Consider the following 21390-nt stretch of genomic DNA (forward strand, 5'->3'; position numbering starts at 1 on the left):
GGCATTTCAAACCTCGCATATATGCATACAATACTATTGTGTGTATTATTGGGACACTACTGTGCATGCGTTTTGTTTGTTCGGGCAGAGATAAGGAGGGTAGGTCCAACTCTTAAAGAATTTAGAAAGAATTCCATATTTTAGGTGCAATAAAATGAGCCTAGGACAAAATTACTGAGAAGAACATGAAGGGTGTTTGGAATAAACTGTCTTCAGTTTTATTGATAATTTTGAAGGATTTTAAGAACTAGCAGAAATGGCACAAAATGAAACAGAAGTGGTCGTTAATATTGCTAACTAATTGCTGCTTGAGGTTTCTACAACTCACATCACTGATCTGCTTCAAGCATACAATGGAGAGCTCATAAATGAAGACTTCATTTATGAGCAAATGAAGTGGCAAAATGTGAAGATGCTGAAGAAGAAGATTTAACAGCTGCAACTCCTGTTTCTTCGCTCTCAAGGGGCTTGATGAAGCTTTTCAACACATAGAAAAAGCAATTGATATTTTCAAATCACAAGATTCAAATTTTGAGTGCACTAGAAAAGCTGCTACAGATTTAAAAATAAAAGAGAAGTCTCTTGGAAACAAACGACTCTTGAAGCATTTCCGAAGACGGCAACTCCTTGTGCTTCCAATAAACCTACAAAGAGTGCCGAGCCAACAATGAATGATGAAGAATAAACATTCTTTAACATTTCTATGAAATAAATAATTTCTTTATTATTATAATTTGCTTGATCTTAAAGGATATGTTTTTGTTTCTTTGGATAAATAAATCATTGTTTAAGTATAAACTATTGTTTTGTTGATCTATAGTCAAATTTAATTGTTGAGAATATAACCCCTATTTTTAACATTACGTCTATGGGATATAAATTCCCGCTTTACGAGCACGTGTTAGGAACGAATTAACTCAGTCGGCAACTGCCTGTATAGTAATTTTTGCGATCTATTTCTGTATTATCAGTGACTGGCACTGACTCCTTTATGGTCATGCGATTAAACTATGAATAGACACAATTAAGGATATTAAGGATAAAGAAATAGATGAAGATATAGAGGTTTTGCTGCATTAGTTCTGTCAGTTTCGGTATGAATAACTACCAGATGCTATTATGAAAGAATTGACGTACAGTGGTTTGTTGATTGGAAACTGACAAGTGCATAAGGAAGCCTGAAATAATCAAACTTTATTTATAACAAAATATCCCAAGTTGTACTTGACATGTTAACAATTCCTCATAGCAGTGCTGAGTTTTTTTTTATTTTTTGTATTAGGTAGTATCAGTATTATTTGTATTAGTATTGATACTGCATATTAAACAGCAGTAGCAATACTGCTGTTTAATATGCAGATAATTTACATAAATGTAATGTACTCCCTCCACTTTATTTGGCTGATTACAGAGTAGGAAGCCCCTCTAAAATGACACATTAAAGTAACACGAAAATAGATACATATAGAAAACAGTTCAAAGTCTAGGTTATAAATAATTGTCAGCCCATTTTGAAGTGCACAGCATCATCAATTAATATGACAATGGCAAGCCACACCAAATCATAAATTAAAGCCAAGCCACAGTAAAAAAACAGAATCTTCAAATCCTGGCATGTGGCTTAATATGCACCTTTTTTTTTTTTTTTTTTTTTTCCCCCAACAGCAGCAAGGAACTGCTTTCTACTAGTGCTGAATGAGGGTGGAGTGTGAGAGAATATTTTTTATTAATATTAGTAGAAGTAGTAGTGGCAAATGGTGCAAGGAAGCAAGCAAGCTTATCAGCCAAAACAAGAAAAAAAAATCTACCCACCTCATTTTTCCATCCCTTCTCACAATATGTCCACTTCTCCCTTATATTTATTCAAGCTACCCACTTCCACAACACCATAGGGTAGCTCGTGCTATCCCGACAGTCAGTTCCTCCCTGGCTGAAAGCAAATTATCACACATCTATCCTGCAGTAATCCTTTTCCGATTTAAGTTTGTCCTCTTGTGTACATTGTCTCTGAGAGTTAGAATACCATCACCATTAAGTTTACTCAATCTATTAAACACTTCAATCAGGTCTCCTTGAAAATGCCTAGTTTCTAAGTGCTACAGTTTGTTTTGTGTTAAGAATACAACGGTCTTGACTAATCTGGTTACTCTTCTCTGCACCCATTCCAAGAGATCCGCATTTTTTTTTTAAATGAGGCTTCCGGACCTGTATTTAGAACTCAAGATATGGCCTAATCAATGCCTTATACATTGTGATAGTCACCTCCTTGTCCCTGTTGGTAAAGTTCGTGTATATCATTGACAGAACCCCATGAGCTGTTCTAGAGCTCATCTGCACTGCTCAGAGAACTTGGTTGGACTGTACAATTACCCCCTAGATCTCTAGTTCTCAGTCCATATGTAGCACCTTGCATTTTCCGATGTTAAACTTTAATTGCTACTTATTAACGCATCTGCCTAATTTATCTAGGTTTCACTGCTCTAGTATGCCTTGATTCTATCATTAACTGCCCTGCCAACCTTTGCAGACTCATCATCTGAAAACTTAGTCAATAAGCATCATATATGTTCATCAGTATCATTAATAAATACTGTAAACAGTAAGGGACCTAGCACTGAACCCTTAGGAACTCTGCTAATAAATAAATATATGCTAATAGTCCAAGAAGTGCAGTACCTATACATAACCACCCTTTGTCTTCTACCACTCAACAATCCATTTATCCATAGCAGTAACTTGCCACTAATGCCATACAGTCAGTGCTAGGTCCTTTACAGTATAACACAGTGCATGTTCCTAAAAATCTCCACGTTATGGAATTTCGTGCATTAAAAACAACAGGGCTTATGGGTAAAAAAAGAGCACTTAAAAAAAAAAAACATGTTCAGTGTGGTAAGTAAAACTCAAAAAAAAGTTAGAAATCCAATATAATTGCTAACACAGGTTTAAACATCTTAAATTTCTAATAAATAAATATTACAGAAAATACAGTACTGACTAATATTTCTGTTCAACTAGTATTAATATTTCTGTTCACGGACTTTTTTTTTATTTTTTATTTTAAGATTGTAAAATTTAAAACAGTAAAAAAGATAAGCAATCAATGATGACAAGTACAACACACACAAATTGCACAAGTGAGATATGCAGTAACAATTTCACATGTTAAAAATAGGAATTTAAAAAAATTGGAATGAACAGAAGTCTGAAAATTTATTTATGTTTTTTATATTGAAGATTTCATGAAAGGGGAAACACATTTCACCATAATAAAGTAAAAACCCACAGAATTCTAGCTTTCAGTATTATTGCAAATGCAATAAGATCAAGTTTGCTATCCGTTTATAATTAGATTGCACTAACAGAAAAACTCGAACTGGGAACTGCAAATTGTTTTTGTTTTATGGTAGTGACCTCCTGAAATGTACTCCTCTGCTCGTGCTATCACAAAATTTCTCACAAAATACCTCACAAAATTTCTGTTTGAACTGAAAAATGTGAGCTCCTGAAAGCATGAGTTGGACTACAATATCTTGTGAATACAGCAAATGACAACATTGTGTCTCTGGCCAATACAACTACAGTAAACCCCCGCTATTCGCGGGGGTTACGTTCCTGAGAAATGTCGCGAATACTGAGAACGCGAATACTGAGTTATTGCTCCCATAGTAATAAAGGGCTTCCGTTCCAAAGTATGAAATATATAAGAAAAACTAGTCTAAAATTTTGTGTATGTATGTATTATATCTACCTTCATAATATGACTGTACATAGTGAAATGCAAGCATATGGCATCGAAATGAAAATAAGAAACAATTTAATATTAAATGTAATATTTATTAGAAATTTCAAACAAATCTTTCAAACCAGCACTTTTGCTAGCTAAAAACTTATCCCGCCAGTGCTATCACCAGTTTCGCTAAAGTGTTGATAAAGGAGTTTTGCCTTTTCGCGAATCATGAGTGAACTTAAACGGAATTTTATTTTGAGTACGATCTTCTATCCACAGATTTAAAGCCTTTCCATTTTTTTCTAATTTAACATCACGAGTTACAGAGCAAAATTTTGAAGCAATTAGCGCGTTTTCACGGACACTACGGCGGATTTTTTCTTCCGATTTTTTGTTTGATCGTACTGTTGACTCATTGATTTTATAATGTTTTGCCACTGAAGAGACACTTTCACCATTAGAAATTTTGTCTAATAACTCAATTTTATTCGCTAATGTCATCACCTTCTTTCATATTTTCACATTTCTCTTGTTATTCGTAGCCATGTTTTTGTATGGGTAAAAAAGAACTTGTCCACAATAAAGGCACTTTCTTCCGTTAACACACTTGAAAAAGTCTGTTTTACACTGCAAAACAGTAAATTTATCACTTTTGTAAGCATATCAATTTATAAATTGATAAATTTATTCAATTTATAAGCATATAAATTAAAAGCGAACGACCAAACCTTCCATGACAAGCGCATAACACATACTGAACAAGGATTAGCCAGAAACATCCACGCTCGCGATTTTGTCACCCCTCTCCCCCACCCACTGAATGCTCTTTTGACTGGGAAAGATAATTTTAGCCACGCCTATGTTTTTTTTATGGCGAAAAATATTCACGGCTCTTTAAAATTCACATTTTTTTAGGTTTCATTTTATATAAAATCAGCAATCGCGAAACCGCGAATAGCGGGGGTTTACTGTACAGCCCTCACACATTTGACATTTTTTAAGTTTCGTAAACTTGTACATATTGCTGCACAGGTCGCTGTGAATAACATCAGGTGTTGCATTCACCTGATGTTATTCACAGATGAAATCGCACATGAGCCAATGCGAACGCATTATACCCACATACTTCACAACCCAGTTATGAAGTATAACTTCACAATATGAGAGATTCCTGATGGTGTGTGTAGGTTATCACTATTGCAACGCCAGGGTACCTGCCCACTCACCGAAGAGAAGCCAACAAGTTTTGAAACAGTGCTGTCTGGGTGGTGGTATCTGCTGAGAATAAATAACAGTAGTCTTCTCCACTGGTGAAGTGTTATTTATTCAAGGTAGCACAATACCATGGCAACTCATTGTGAAGGCATTCACAATATGAGATATAACCAAAACAATGCCAATTTAATTAATTTAACTACTTTGGTAGATGGCTATGTTAAAATGATGCTTTTGCACTAACCTACATGTTAGTCAATCTACCTCATAGCATGAGGCGGCGCCTCCGTAGCCAGGTGGGAAGGAGCAGCAGTGCGTAGCACACGCTTCTTGATTAGACCGGGGTTCGAGCCCGTCACCACCAAATACGGAGGATGCGGAAAGGTCAGGGAATGACCACCGCATATCCCGGAGCAATATGGCCTTAGTTGCTAATGCTCCTAAAAACCAAATAACAAACAACAACATAGCATGAGGCCTTTGCCCTTAAATATTTTATAGTTTCCCTGGAACATAAAAGTCAAGCTTACAGCTCTATAATTGCTCACATTGCCCTCTGTTCCTCTTTGTGAATAGGAGGCATTTACACCTCCAATCAATAGAACCTCCCATTAATCCAAGGATGCTCTCATAATTATGGCCAGGGGTTTGCTTAACTCTATATTCAGCCAAGTTAGAAAAACAAAAACAGAGTTCAGATCTTCTCTTTCTGGTGATGCTTTGGAAATGCTCCTAGCAGGCAAGACAATGGGCCCATTGTTATTGAACAAAACTTGGACTCAGCATTTCTATGAAGGGAAAGGTCTGTAACATTAATCTTCCTTGAAGCAATTAAATTAATTGATGTCTAATAGAATATCCAAACAGAAATCCATTGACAGAAAACTGTTAGGTAAGCTGATGTTTACGAGCATACTGTATTGGTAAACAATCCTATGGCAGTATTTTAACATTAGCATTAACTTGCATACGATGCAAGAAAGCAAGCTGATGCAGCATCAGCCAAAAAAAAAAACATCCCATTTCACCCCTCCATTCGTTCCAAATGCCTGTCCAGCTCAGCCTTAAATTTATTTAGTCTCTCAACTTCCATAACAAAAGATGGAAGCCTGTTCCACCAATCAACTACCCCCCTGGCTAAAGGCAAATTTCCACACATCTTTTCTACAACTGTCTTTCCTCAGTTTGAATCTATGCCCCTCATGTTCTTAATCTGAACAAGAGGAAGAATCCCATCAGCATTCAGCTTGCTCAACCCATTCAAGGCCTCGATCATATCACCTCACAGGTGCCTAGTCTCCTGATGCTACAATTTACAGAACTTAAGCCTTTCTTGGTAAGAGCACCTCACCTTTGTCCCCCTCACCAATCTTATTTCCCTTCTTTGTACTAATTCTAGCAACACTATATCCTTCCTAAAATGAGGTCTCCAGACTTGTACACAGTATCTAGGTGTGGCCTAACCATTGCCTTGTACAATGGGATAATCATCTCCCTGTCCCTTCTAGCAAAATTCCAACATATCATTGACAAGACTCCATGACCTGCCCTGGCAACCCATCTGCACTGCTCAGCGAACTTCATATTTGACTGCACTATTACCCCCAGGTCTTTTCCACTTCCCTGAGTGTAGTACCTCACAGTTGGTACGTTTCTCTTTGGTTATTGCTACCCATATACAGTACTTTGCATTTGTCAATGTTAAACTTCAGTTTCCACTTCTCAGCCCATTTGCTCAACTTATCTATATCCAGTTGGAGTAGCATACTGTCTTTACTGTCATTAACAACCCTGCCAACCTTTGTATCATCTTCAAACTTGGACATTAATCCTGATATACCTTCATCAATATCATTGATGAATACACAAAACAACAATGGGCCCAACACCAAACACTGGGGAACTAAACTAATAACATCTGTCAACAAAGAGCAGTGTCCATTGATTACCACTCTCTGTCATATCCCACTCAACCATCCCTTTATCCATTGTAGCAACTTACCCTTGATGTCATACCTCTCCAGTTTGTATAGCAGTCTTCCATGTGTAACAGTATCAAAAGCTTTCCTGAAATCCAAGTATATGATATCAAAATTATTTTTGGCATTCAGTTCCTTTGTGACCACATCATAGTATCCAATCAAATTGGTCAGACAAGATCTCCCTCTAACAAACCCATGCTGTGTCTTAACTATTACTGCAGTCTTGTCTAGATGATCCTGCAATGCTTCTTTAATCAGTGACTCCATTATTTTCCCCAGACACAAGTTAAACTGACAGGTCTATAGTTACTTGTGTCACCTTTTGATCCCACTTTGTGAATTGGTGATACATTTGCACACCTCCAGTCCATGGGGACCTCCCCTGAGTCCAAGGAAGCTGTCATAATTATTGCTAAGTGTTTGCTTACTTCCTTTGCTGCCTCCTTTATTATAACTGGATAGATCGCATCCACCCCAGGTGCCTTCTTTATGTTTAACTTCAACAATTTCTTCTCCAATTTGCTCTCAGTTATTAAAAATCACTTAGCTCCATGTTAGAGTTTGATAAACTTCTGCCATTCCCCTGATTGAATAACTCCTCATGTGTGAATGTAGATGCAAAATACTTATTTGGTTTCAGAGATTATGGTCAGCTACCTAAGCATGATCATCAGTTGTCAACCCATCTATGTTAAGTGGTCCAATCTGATTCATCCCTTTCCTTCTAGAATTTACATAAGTAAAGAACTCTGCTGTGTTTCTTTGCATCCTTTGCCAAAGATTTCTCGTAATCTGCCTTCACCTGCCTAACCTCATTTGTGACTTGATTACTGACAAGCTTATATCTGACATAAACTTCTGTGTCACCTGATAATTTATATGAATCCCATACATTTTTCTTCTTTGCCACCATCCTCATTAATTTATTTGACATCCATTTAAGCCTGAACCTTCAACAGTATTTCTTAGTTGGAATGAAAAGCCTAGTAGCCTCCAAGATTATGTCCCCGAAGGCTTCCCGTTTAGAATTCAACGTTGGTAACATCATCAGTTGTGAACCGACTGTACAGAATTTAAAAACTGTCTGAGACCCCTGTAGTCACATTAACGAAAGCAAAAGCCCTTCCCTTTAGCCTTGATGGTAGTTACACCTTTAAGTAATTCCAATATCAGTACATTGTGATCATTGTCACCCAGTGATTCCTTTATCTGCAAATTCTTAATGTATGAATAATCACTGCTGATAATCAGATCAAGAGTATTACCCCCTCTGGTTGCCTCTTGAACATGCTGCTGTAGAAAACAGTCATCCAATAAATCCACAAAAGTCTTGCTAGTGTGCAAGTGATGAACCCACAAGTTCCAGTCAATATCTGGAAAGTTAAAATCCCCCATTATAAGACATTCTGATTTACTGGCCCACTCTATTTCTCTGCACAATTGCTCATTATACTCATCAGATTCATTAAGCTTATAACACACACACCTTCTCTCATTTTTCCTTTCCCAGTGCTTATGTCTCACCAAACAGACTCAACATTGCATTGTCCACCAACATCAATTGGATGCACTTCCTTAGATTTTATGTTTCTTAAATAACAGCATAACCCCTCTGCCCGTCCTGTCTATCCTTTCTGTACACATTTTACTCCCCAAATTCCAATTTGCTTATATGTGTGTGACACCACGTCTCTGATATCCCAACAATATCTGCCTTTGGTGTCTTGACTGGCATTGGTACATGCACCTGTTTCTACTCTTTGTTACCCTAACACAGCCCATGTATTTACAGTAAACACCCACATTTCGCGGTCGTTGATTTAACATAAAATGAAACCTAAAAAAATGTGAATTTTAAAGCACCGTGAACATTTTCCGCCATAAAAGAACATGGGCGTGGCTAAAATTATCTTTCCCGGTCAAAACAGCACTCAGTGGGTGGGTTAGAGGGGTGACAAAATCGTGAGCATGGTTGTTTCTTGCTAATCCTTGTTCACTATGTGTTATGCGCTTGCTATGGAAGGTTTCGTCGTTTGTTTTTAATTTATATGCTTTTAAAATTGAATAAATTTATCAATTTATAAATTGATATGCTTACAAAATTGATAAATCTACCGTTTTGCAGTGCAAAATAGACTTTTTTTGAATGTGTTAACGGAAGAAAGTGACTTTATTTGGACAAGTTCCTTCTAACCCGTACAAAAATATGGCTACGAATAACAAGGGGAATGTGAAATTATCAAAGAAGGTGATGACATTGGCGAATAAAATTGAGTTATTAGACAAAATTTCTAATAGTGAAAGTGTCTTCTCAGTGGCAAAACATAAAATCAATGAGCAAAATCAATCAAGAAATCGGAAGAAAAAATCCGCCATAGTGTCCGTGAAAACGCGCTAATTGCTTCAAAAATTTGTTCTGTAACTCGTGATGTTAAATTAGAAAAAATGGAAAAGTTTTAAATCTGTGGATAGAAGACCCAACTCAAAATAAAATTCCGTTAAGTTCACTCATTATTCGTGAAAAGGCAAAACTCCTTTATCAACACTTTAGCGAAACTGGTGATAGCACTGGCGGGATAAGTTTTTTTGCTAGCAAAGGCGCTGGTTTGAAAGATTTGTTTGAAATTTCTAATAAATATTACATTTAATATTAAATTGTTTCTTATTTTCATTTCGATGCCATATGCTTGCATTTAACTATGTACTGTCTATGTACATATTCATATTATGAAGGTACCTATAATACATACATAGACAAAATTTTAGACTAGTTTTTCTTATATATTTCATACTTTGGAACGGAACCCCTTTATTACTATGGGAGCTATAACTCAGTATTCGCGTTTTCGGTATTCGCGGAATTTCTCAGGAACGTAACCCCTGCGAATAGCAGGGGTTTACTGTATTTGTTCCACTATGACTCCCAACAGTCCTGGAAATCTCCATTCCCTTGCTTTCCATGCTGCTGCCCATTCTGATAGAAGCAGTGCAAGAATCACTTTTGCCTCTGCCTGCAGTCACTGTTAACCTTTTAGTCTGTGTATTACCCCAAGCTAACAGTTTTCTGACACACCTAACACTGCCTTGATAGCAAAAGCAAATATTCTTGCACCCTTTCTATTTAAGTGTACTCCATCCCTGTAGAAGCAGTCTCTCCTGTCAACAAGCACAGACATAATATAAAACATAAAATATTTTATATTACATTAAAATATTTTAAAATAATATAAAATTTCTTGTGGTGTACATATTTTAAAAGAACTCCTGCCTTTTACAAAAAATCTGCTGTTTTGGCAGGCTGATAAAAACCTATTTCCCTCTCGCATTCCCCAGACTTGCCAAGCAATTTTTTTGTGTTTTTCGTTTATCCTTTCTACTTCTGTTTTTTGAAACAATCTTCCCTTATATATATTTTCTGAAAATTACTGTCTGTTTGAAATTCAAGTCCACCATCAGAAAGTATTCTCACCCTTCTTATCATGCAACCTACTTATGTTACTAGTGTCTTGTAGATTCCAAAACCTATTGTTTTTAAGTCCTCATATTATAAAAAAAAAAAAAAAAAGGCCAATGTATATATATATATACGCACACATATGGACCACTTTTTCCTTATTGTTTGGCAGCTATACCTTAATCTGTTGTCAGTTATGTGATGTTATATACAAGATATTGTTAACTTTGTTGTGCATTTGGACCACATTCAGTGAAGATTTGAAATTTTAATAGAGAAACTGTTACAAAAAATGAACTTGGATAGAATTATTCTAGTACTGGTTGAAGGATGCGAGGAAAAAAGCTTACACTGCATGAGCCATAAAAAAAAAAAAAAAAAAAAAAAAAACACTTCATTTGCCCACCTTTTCTAATCATCTGTCCAGTCCTTCAAATTTATTCAAACTGTCCACTTCCACAGTGCCAAATGGACCCCATGGACCCCATATCGAGCCCATGACCACCGCATATCCCCGGTGCGATATGGCCTTAGTTGCTAATGCTCCTAAAAACCAAATAACAACAACAACAGCATCCAATGTCTTTGTTACTGGGTAATAGTAGATAATCAGATTGACCTAGTGAGATATCACCTTAATAAATCTATATTCTGATTTCCATATATCTGTGTTCCTGTCAAGATTATCCACTGTTACTTATCTATTATTTTGGCATTTTCTGGCACACAGTTCAAGCTTACCTTCTGTAATTACTCACTTTGCCCTTTGATCCCCTTTTGTGGAGAGGAAAGGCATTTTCACATCTCCAGGCTGTAGGACCTCTCCAGAATCAAAGGGTGCTCTCATAATAGTGGCTAACAGTCTGTTCACCTCTTTTGCTGCTTCTTTTAATATATTTGGGTAAATACAGTGGGGGGCCCCAACATCCGATGGTAATTTGTTCTACAAAACCCATTGTATGTTGAAAATATTGTAAGTTGAAACCAATAATACATTGATTTCCTGTAATTTGTTCTAAACTCTTGGCAGGACACCCCAACAACGCATAAAATAGGTCTCCTGCCAAGAGTTTAGAATGAATTACAGGAAATCACATTACATTAAAAATGAGTGGTTTATAAAGATTATTTAATAAATAGTTATAAAACAGCTTAAATTTAAAAAAAAAAAAAAAGAGAGAGAGAGAGAGAGAGAATAAATTAGCATTTACCTTATACTTGAAGTGCAGGGCTGATGAAATTAGTAGTGATGTTGCGGTGGTGGGATTAGATCAAACATCAGGTATCTTTTCAGTCTTTTGCTGCTACCGGCAAAGAAACTGTCCAGAGTAGACTGTTTCTGATGACTTTTTTTGTAATTTCTGAAGTAAGAAATGTTTTTGTCTTCCATTTTGCACATCATGAGTTCAGTGATGGGGTGTTTTTTACCACTTCTCTTAAACTCTCCCAACAATAAATGACAGTCTTCAATTCTTCAGCTTACACTTTTTGGGTGTCCTTTTCCTCTCCAGTGTCACTCTTCATAATTTTCTCCAACTCTTGTAGCTCCTCTGTCATTAGCTCATGCCCATGAGCATCAATAAGGTCCTCCACATCCTCTTCATCAACCTCCAGACCCATTAATTTACCAAAAGCAAATCAGTCAAAGTTATGGATGAATCAAAGCCAGATGTTTTTCCAGGCTGGATTTAAGCATCTGGTGGAAGCATCATTCCAAGAACTTACGATTAGCCTCACACAGTCCAGGATGTTGCACTTCGACCTCCAATAATCTTTGAGAGCGAGAGCAATTTCAACAGAGATCGCTACAATGCAACTTGCGAACATTGTCTTGGTATAAATTTTCTTGAAGTTTGCAGTCACTTGCTGGTCCATTGGTTGAAGAAGAGGAGTGGTGTTGGGTGGCAAAAATTTGACTTGCACAAAGTCAAATTGTGCCTCGAGAAATTGGACAGGGCCTGGTTCGTTTCCTGGCACATTAGCCCACAGAAGCAGTGCCTTTGCATGCAGGAAGCTTATTTTTCTCAAGATAACTCTTCACTGAAGGACAGAAAACTTCAAGTGCCCATTCATTGAAGTGTAACCCAGACCTTATTGTGCACTAAAATGCTCCCAGCATGCCTTTGTTGACATTTTGTTGTTTAAATACTCTGGAAATGTTAGAGTGAAACACTAGCAAAGGCTTCAGCTTAAAATCTCCAGAGATATTGGCACCCAACAGGAGAGTCAGCCTATCTTCCATAGGCTTATGTCCAGGTAAACATAAGCCTCATCCTTGGTGATAAACGTTCTCCTGGGCATTCGCTTCCAGAAGAGGCCAGCTTTGTATAATTAACAAAAATACCATAATACACACACTGAACAAGCACATCAAATGGAAGATAAAGAAATTGTTCCATGTACTGTAACATGGGGAATGTTGCATTGAACAATATCAAAGATGCTAATTGGTTGAGGATAATCGTATGAAACATTCCACGTGCCACGCATCTGAAAATTTCCACCAATGCATCGTTCCAGCTATATCAGAAAGTTGTTGTTATTTGGTTTTTAGGAGCATTAGCAACTAAGGCCATATTGCTCCGGGGATATGCAGTGGTCATTCCCTGACCTTTCCATATCCTCCGTATTTGGTGGTCACGGGCTCGAACTCCGGTCTAATCAAGAAGCGTGTGCTACGCACTGTTACTCCAATGTTGCCACAAAATATTTATTGAGTTTGTTAGCAATCTGAACAGGATCATAAATAGTTGTGCTCATATCCATGAACCAGTGTGATTCATCCCTTTCTTTTGTACTGTTAGTGTAAGCAAAGGCTTCTTTTTTTCCCCTTTTATCACTTGAGTGGCATGGTGTAAAAAAATTGCAAAAAGGAAGTTCAAATGATTCTCACATGATCAATAATATGTTGGTACAAAGCATGTCTGTCAGTTAATATTTGATGAAGACGTAATAAAGTTCTTAACATGCGTACCACATAGGAAACCGATATTTATAATACGTTATCATCACATTGATACCTTTATTTTTTTCAAGAATAAGAGTTAAACCTTTAATTTTTTTAAAGGTTTAACTCTTATTCTTGAAAAAAAATGTGGCAATAGCAGTCTACAAGTGTGAAAAGCTTTCACATTAGTAGACTATGATTTTATGGCAATGCTAATTATAGTATTACCATAAAATTAAGTAGCTTCCTAAAAATACTCAAAACACTGTTTTTTAGTGAAATAATTATTTTAAAAATTTATAAATTCAGAAATGAGTGCAACTTTTTTGGGTTGATTTTCACTTTACCAAATCATTGATGGCAGTATCGATTTCATTAGATTCCTGTTTATCTTTACACATCTCATCTTTTTTGCTGCTACTTTAATAATGCCAGATGCACTGGGATTCCTGTTTGAACAAGATATGACACAGTAGTTCCTGTGGAATTGTGAGTTGATTTCTTCATAGATTTTGAAGTTGGGATGTTGTAAAAAGTTGGATATGGTCATTTTGTTGTAGCTGGAGCACTTATATCAGTACAAAGATAGTAGATGGCTAATTCTGCATGGGTAGCACAATGGTTATAATTAATTCTGAGTAGATGGCTACATCCTTGTTCTGTGACTGAAGTCATTAGATTACTGATGACTTGAGTTATTCATCTAGACAAGTTGAGTCACTGAGTCACCACTCACCCACTGTTACTAGTATGTACAGCTAGAATGAAATTTTTTTGAACAAGAAGCCCATATTTTTAATACTGCCTAATACATGTTTTGAAAGCAGCATTATTAGTTTATAATTTTTGATAACACATAACTTAAGCATAATTGGTCAATTGCATATTGACCGATGTAGTGTTGCCCAATGATTTGTTATATACAATGGTTGCACAGTTTAATTGTCAAAGTCATTTTTTTTTCTGTATGCCAAAATATTTTTTCATTATCAAATTATAACCATGGGTTCTGTGTGGTTTTCTAATAACTCAGATACAAGCAAAGCAAATTGAATTTACTATTTTTGAGAGATTTGTTTGAGAAGGCTATGTTTAAAGGTATGTAGCAAAGTTGAACTCAAAAAGTATCAGTTTAACTAATGTTTTCAAAATTTATAGAAGTAAATAGGCTTTTTGTTTTTTTTTTTTCCCTTCCCCATTTTGTTTAGAGGTTGGAAACTGAGAATCAGTTCACAGCCAGCATGGCAAAATTCCGGAATCATTGGTATTCCTGCATTCCAAGAAAGAATTACAAGGTGAGGTAGTTATATACTTACATTGTTAGAAGTATACATTTGCCCAGTATAAGTATGTGTGATGTCATGTTTTGTGTCTTTTTATTAAAAGGAATGAAAGCCAGCAAGTAATACGTGCATGTTAGTGTTAAGAAAGGGCAGACCAACTCAATAATGGACCAGATCACTGGCCCTTAATAGACTAGTAAGCCCAGCTAACACACACACACACACACACACACACACACACACACACACACACACACACACACACACACACACACAGAGAGAGAGAGAGAGAGAATCAGACATCCACAATAATTTAGTCCCCCACAACTACAGTGTTATTTCCAGTGATGGGAAGACCCTTTAACTCTGACAGTAGTGGAACTCTGACAGAACATTGCTTCTGCAAAGCTGTCAGCAGTCTTGGAACCAATCCATCGTGCAGAGACCTTAGAAATGTGCAGATGGTCATGTAAAATGTTGTGGGCAGACCCATAACTAATTCACACAGCATTTGCAATGAAATGAATTTTCATGTGTCTGTCACTCAGCACCAGCTACTCAACCTTTGCAGTGGTCTCACTGTCTGCAGATGTTGATAGCCTTCCTTCTCTTGGCTTGTCAAAGGCACTTGTATGGCCATACTGGAACTCCTGTTTCCACTTTTTTACAGTGTCATAGGATGGACAAATTTGCAGAATCTTGAGGAATGCCAATAATGAACACTTTTTTAAAGAAAAGGGTGAACAGAGAGTGGAAATGGAAGAGCCCAAATGGATTAACAACTAATGAAATCGACTTCATCCTCACTGACAGAAGATATATCATGAATGATGTTACCGTCTTGAACAAGGCAGATGTTGGAGATGATCACAGAATTATAAGATGCATACTTGATATAGATGTAAGAAAAGAAAGGAAAAATCTGACTAGTAAATAATACGAAGGTCTTTGAGATAACTGAAGATGAGAAAAAGTAGCATGTACTGGAACTTAAGAACAAGTTTGAGCTTCTGCAGATGTTCAGGACGAAGATATCGACAAGGATTTCTGCACCTTTCTGAAAGTGATAAAGCCCAAGAAACCTATAGGTAAAAAGAAATCCAAAGGAAAAAAGATTAAGTCAAGAAACACTTGTCATGATGAACCGAAGATGACAAATGAAGAGCAAGATAAACACTGACAAGGACAAAATTGAGTATACTGAGTTAATCAAAGCTATTATAAATGGGAATCTGAGAGGACATAAGAAGATTTAACACAAGAAAAGTAGAACAAGCATTAAGGGAAAACAAAAGACTTAAATCAACAGCTATGAGCAGTAATACAGAAAGACAAATGATACTGAATGATACTGAAACTGAAGAATAGAGATGGTGTACTTATAAATAGCAGAGAAGGCATAATTCAAATAGCAGAAGACTACTATAGAGTAGTCTTATATAGAAGACTAATACAAGGAGCGAGGAAATGATGCCAGCAGTGGGAAAGATGGATCACAAATTAGTAACACATACGGCATACCCAATATCCTTCCTGATGAGGTAGAACATGCGTTGAAGAAAATGAAGAATCAGAAAGCCCTGGGGAAAGATGAAATTACTGTAGAGTTGTTAAAATTGGAAGGAAGAGACATGATACAGAAACTGGCAAGACTCTTCACAAAATGCATTAGAAAAGGTGTGACACCTAAGGAGTGGAATAATGCAATCATATTTTTGCTGCATAAGAAATTTGATAAATTGGAAATTATAGACCAGTTAGCTTGTTATCCTACATCTACAATTGTTCACAAGGGTCATTACTAACAGATTAGAAAGAATACTTGAGAATCAACCGAGAGAGCAAAGTGGCTTTAGGATAGGATTCCCAACTGTGGATCACCTTCACTTAATATCACAGCTAATGGTGAAACATTTAGGCAATGTTTCAGGCACTGGAAAGACAAGGCATCGATACCCCATGTATTATGATTTTGAAGAAAATATATGAGAATGCTACCTCCTCTATTAGACTAGACAAAGACAGTAGCAAATTAAAATTGAGAAAGGAGTTGGACAAGGAGACACTATCTCTGAAGTTATTTACTGCTATCCTTACAGAAGTTTTCAGAAAATTAGACTGGTCAAAGAAAGGAGTCAATGTGAATGGAGAATAACTAAAGCATTTATGATTTGCAGATGACATTGTGATCATAAGCATGATCCCAAAGAATTAGAGGAAAATCTTATTCAGTTATACACAGTTAGTAAGGATTTCGGACTAAAGATGAATATGGCTAAAACAAAAGTAATGATGAACAAGTATGCTATGGAAAGGGAAATAATGATTGAAGGAGCAGTAATTGAAAAGGTGGAGTCATATACTTATCTGGGACAAGTTATTAGCTGTAATAATGATAAATGGCTGGAAGTCAAGAGAAGAATAAATTTTGGATGGATAGCATTCAGGAAATATAGTCACATACTGAGGAGCAATATCCCAGTTTGTCTGAAACGTAAAATAATGAACCAATGCATACTCCCCACCACGACTTATGGAAGTGAAACTTGGGCACTCACCAAAAGAATGGAAGAGAAGTTGAGAACTACACAGTGAAGAATGGAACAATCATATTGGGAATCAAACTGTTAGATAAGAAGAGAAACATATGGATTAGGCAGCAAACTCAAGTAAAGGACATCTAAAATGGTCTTGGGCAGGACACATAGCTCGAAGACATGATGACAGATGGAACTAAGAAAATAACAGAATGGTACCCAAGAGGAGCTAGAAGAAAACCTGGAATATAAAGACGGAGATGGATAGATGAATTTCATGAATTCGTGGGTAGTAAATGATTGTCCATTGAACAAAACAGAAGGAACTGGCAAGTTGCTGGAGAGGCCTTCATCCTGAAGTGGATTGAAAATGGCTGATGATGATGGATGGACAATACTGCCCATATGCAGCTTTCATTTCTTCGTCAATTTCCTCAGATTCCGGGCTCACCTCTGGTGTATGATAACCTACAGGAATGAAATTTCACATGTTAGTTATTGAATATGTAGACAACTTATTAAAAACGGCATCTTCATACTGATGTTCTTTCTATGTCAGGGTACAAACCTTTTGATACTCCCTTGTATATTCAGTACTGTTAGTTAGATCCATTTTTTGGTTTATTTCAGATTTCATGCACTTCACAGTGTGTTAATTTTGAAACTGCATGGCTTGCTTCCAGCAGTGTAGCAATGATCTTCAGAAATATCATGTTTTATTTTCACATTTTTACTATAGAATAAATAAATACAATAAATATTCTTGAAAAACAACTAGGGGTTGCCTCCGTAGCCAGGTGGGAAGGAGCAGCAGTGCATAGCACACGCTTCTTGATTAGACCGGGGTTCGAGCCTGTCACCACCAAATACGGAGGATGCGGAAAGGTCAGGGAATGACCACCGCATATCCCGGAGCAATATGGCCTTAGTTGCTAATGCTCCTAAAAACCAAATAACAAACAAACAAACAACTAGGGTGAGACTGTAGATGTTTATTGAACTAGTGATAGATGAAAAACAAGTAACCTGAAACTATAAACAAACAGTGTCTGTACCCTATCACTGTACATGCAAAAAGCCAAAGAGTTGCAAAGACGGTGGCAGGCCATCTGACAGGTTATTACATATGCAGTTTCTGTTAAAAAAAAAAAAAAAAAAATCACTTCAGAAACAATTGTAGTAAAAGTTTCACCATATTTTGTAAGGTAAAAATCTTCAAATGGTTAATCATTAGATTAACATTGGAAGTAGACAAACTAAGCTCAACTGAACTTTTTCTTTGTTCCGAATGTAAGGAGTGTACCAGTCTCAAATTAAGACTTGGTGCATTACTAGAAGAATTTGAGTCACTGAAGAAATGAGAGTGTATTAGGGACTCTTGTATCCTGTGACCTGCCAAGTGGTCAGCCCCAATCCTGTTCTATTGTCAGAGAAATGGGTAACAATTTTTATAATAATGGTATGTGGACAAAAACCAGGGTCTTCTTTCTGGGACGAGTAGTTGAACTACAGATTATCAGATTTTAAGAGAGGTAAAGAGAGCATTAATTATTATTCATATGGGGACTAATGATATAAAACAAGCACAATCTTGACGATTTGTTGGATAAATAGGACCATGCTGAAAAAATGTTATGGTTAGGTCAGAATGTATATGCATCTGCAATTCTGCCCAGATACAATAGGAGAGATTTTATATGCTGAAACCCTTGTGAATCAGCACAAGACTTGAGGGGGTACTCTGCAAGACTTTTGGACTTGAGAGAGACAGAGAGACATTAATTTGGATTGGAAAAGTAGCAACCTATTGCCAGTACATAAAAGTGGTTCTAAGAACGAAGTTGATAACTACAGATCAGTTAGTCTGACTTTGCTGTTAGGAAAAATCTTGAAGGTAGTGATCAAGAGTGCATTCCAGAGATTTAGATAGAAATGGCATTCTGAAGGACACATGAGATGGTTTTGTTAAGGAAGAACATCCTGCTTAACAAATCAGGTTAGCATTAGCATTAGCATTAGCATTAGTAGAGGCATTTGATGCAAGAAAGCAAGCTTATGCAGCATCAGCCAAAAAAAAAAAAAAAAAAAAAAAAAAAGTAACATAAATAAATAAAAATAACCACTTCCACTTCACCCCTCTGTTCGTTCGAAATACCTGTCCAGCTGAGCCTTAAACTTATTTAGGCTATCAACTTCCACGACAAGGGATGGAAGTCTGTTCCACCCACCAACCACCCGCTGGCTAAAGGCAAATTTCCGCACATCTATCCTACATCTGTCTTTCCTCAATTTGAATTTATGCCCTCTCAGGTGATTTTTCTGAGCTAGAGGAAGAATCCCATCAGCATTGAGCATGCTCAAACCATTCAAGGCTTTGTACACCTCTATCAGATCACCCCGCTGGTGCCTAGTTTCCAGACACTGTAATTTGCAAAACTTAAGCCTTTCTTCGTAAGAGAACCCCTTTGTCCCATTCACCAATCTAGTTGCCCTTCTCTGTACTCGTTCCAGCAGCTCTACATCCTTCCTGAAATGAGGCCTCCAGGCCTGTATACAGTACTCTAGGTGTGGCCTGACCATTGCCTTATACAAGGGAATAATCACCTCCTTATCCCTGCTAGAAAAATTCCTATATATCATTGACAATACACCATGAGCTACTCTTGCAGCTCGTCTGCACTGCTCAGAGAACTTCATATCTGCCTGCACCACCACCCCCAGGTCCCTTTCATTCTCTACCACTGTCAGTGTAGTACCACAGAGTTGATACGTTGCTCTGGGGTTGCTGTTTCCCATATGTAGTACTTTACATTTGTCAATGTTAAACTTCATTTGCCACCTCGACGCCCATCTGCTCAACCTTTCCAAATCCTGTTGCAGCAGCATAGTGTCAGTAGTGTCCTTGACAACCCTGCCAACCTTCGTATCGTCTGCAAACTTGGACATTAAGCCTGATATACCATCATCAATATCATTTATAAATACAGAAAACAATAAAGGCCCCAATACTGAACCCTGAGGGACTCCACTAATAACATTAGTCCACGATGAGCAGTGTCCATTGATTACCACTCTCTGTCTTCTACCCCTCAACCACCCCTTTATCCATAGCAGCAACTTGCCTCCAATGCCACACTGCTCCAATTTGTGCAGCAGTCTTCCATGTGCAACAGTATCAAAAGCCTTTCTAAGATCCAAGTATATAATATCAAAGTTATTCCCTGCATCCAGTTCTTTTGTGACTGCATCATAGTATCCAATCAAATTGGTCAGGCAAGACTTCCCCTTAACAAAACCATGCTGTGTCCTAGCTATAACTGAAGTCTTGTCTAGATGATCCTGCAGTGCTTCTTTCACCAGTGCCTCCATTAATTTTCCGGGAACGGAAGTTAAACTCACAGGTCTATAATTACTTGTGTCAGCCTTTGATCCCCCTTTGTGAATTGGGGTCACATTTGCACATCTCCAGTCAATGGGTACCTCCCCTGAGTCCAAGGAAGCTCTCATAATTATGGCTAAGGGTTTGCTTACCTCCTTTGCTGCCTCCTTTAATATAACTGGATAGATCCCATCCACCCCAGGTGCCGTTCTTGTGTTTATCTTCAACAATTTCTCCTCCACTTTGCTCTCAGTTATTACAAGATTCTCTAGCTTACTGCTAGAGTTGAATACACCTCTGGCATTCCCCTCGCTGAATAACTCCTCATGTGTGAATGTCGATGCAAAATATTCATTTAGTTTGTTAGCTACCCGAGCAGGGTCATCAACAGTTGACCCATCGATCTCAAGTGGACCAATCTGATTCATCCCCTTCCTTCTAGAGTTTACATAAGTAAAGAACTCTTTGCTGTTTTTCTTCGCATCCCTTGCCAAGGATCTCTCGTAATCTGCCTTCGCCTGCCTAACCTCCTTTGTAACTTGGTTACAGATCAACTTGTATCTATCATAGGCATCCGTGTCACGTGTTAATTTGTATGTATCCCATGCATTTTTCTTCTCTGCCATATGCCTCATTAGTTCATCTGACAACCATTTAGGCCTAAACCTTGAACAATATTTCTTAGTTGGTATGTAAAGCCTAGTAGCTTCCACGATAAGTTCTTTGAATGCTTCCCATTTTGAATTTGCTGTTGGCAGTATCATCAGTTGATCCCACTGTATAGAATTTAAATACTGTCTCAGTCCATTGTAGTCGCCTTTACGAAAGCAATACCCCTTCCCTTTACCCCTAATGGTAGTTAC

The 21390-nt window shown here is 37.2% G+C and overlaps 1 protein-coding gene across 1 annotated transcript in view; it reads left to right on the forward strand.

The window, feature by feature from the left end:
• The window catches only part of GlcT (ceramide glucosyltransferase), a 199246-nt gene that overhangs the window by 147485 nt on the left and 30371 nt on the right, over positions 1–21390 (forward strand). Inside the window, exon 7 of the mRNA XM_090371803.1 lies at positions 14537–14623. Within this exon, the coding sequence (XP_090227929.1) occupies positions 14537–14623 (87 nt within the window). The remainder of the gene's footprint in view (positions 1–14536; positions 14624–21390) is intronic.

The sequence above is a fragment of the Mastigoproctus giganteus genome, chromosome 4 (genome assembly GCF_048544385.1).
Source record: "Mastigoproctus giganteus isolate SK-2022 chromosome 4, ASM4854438v1, whole genome shotgun sequence".
In the NCBI taxonomy this organism is placed as follows: domain Eukaryota; kingdom Metazoa; phylum Arthropoda; class Arachnida; order Uropygi; family Thelyphonidae; genus Mastigoproctus; species Mastigoproctus giganteus.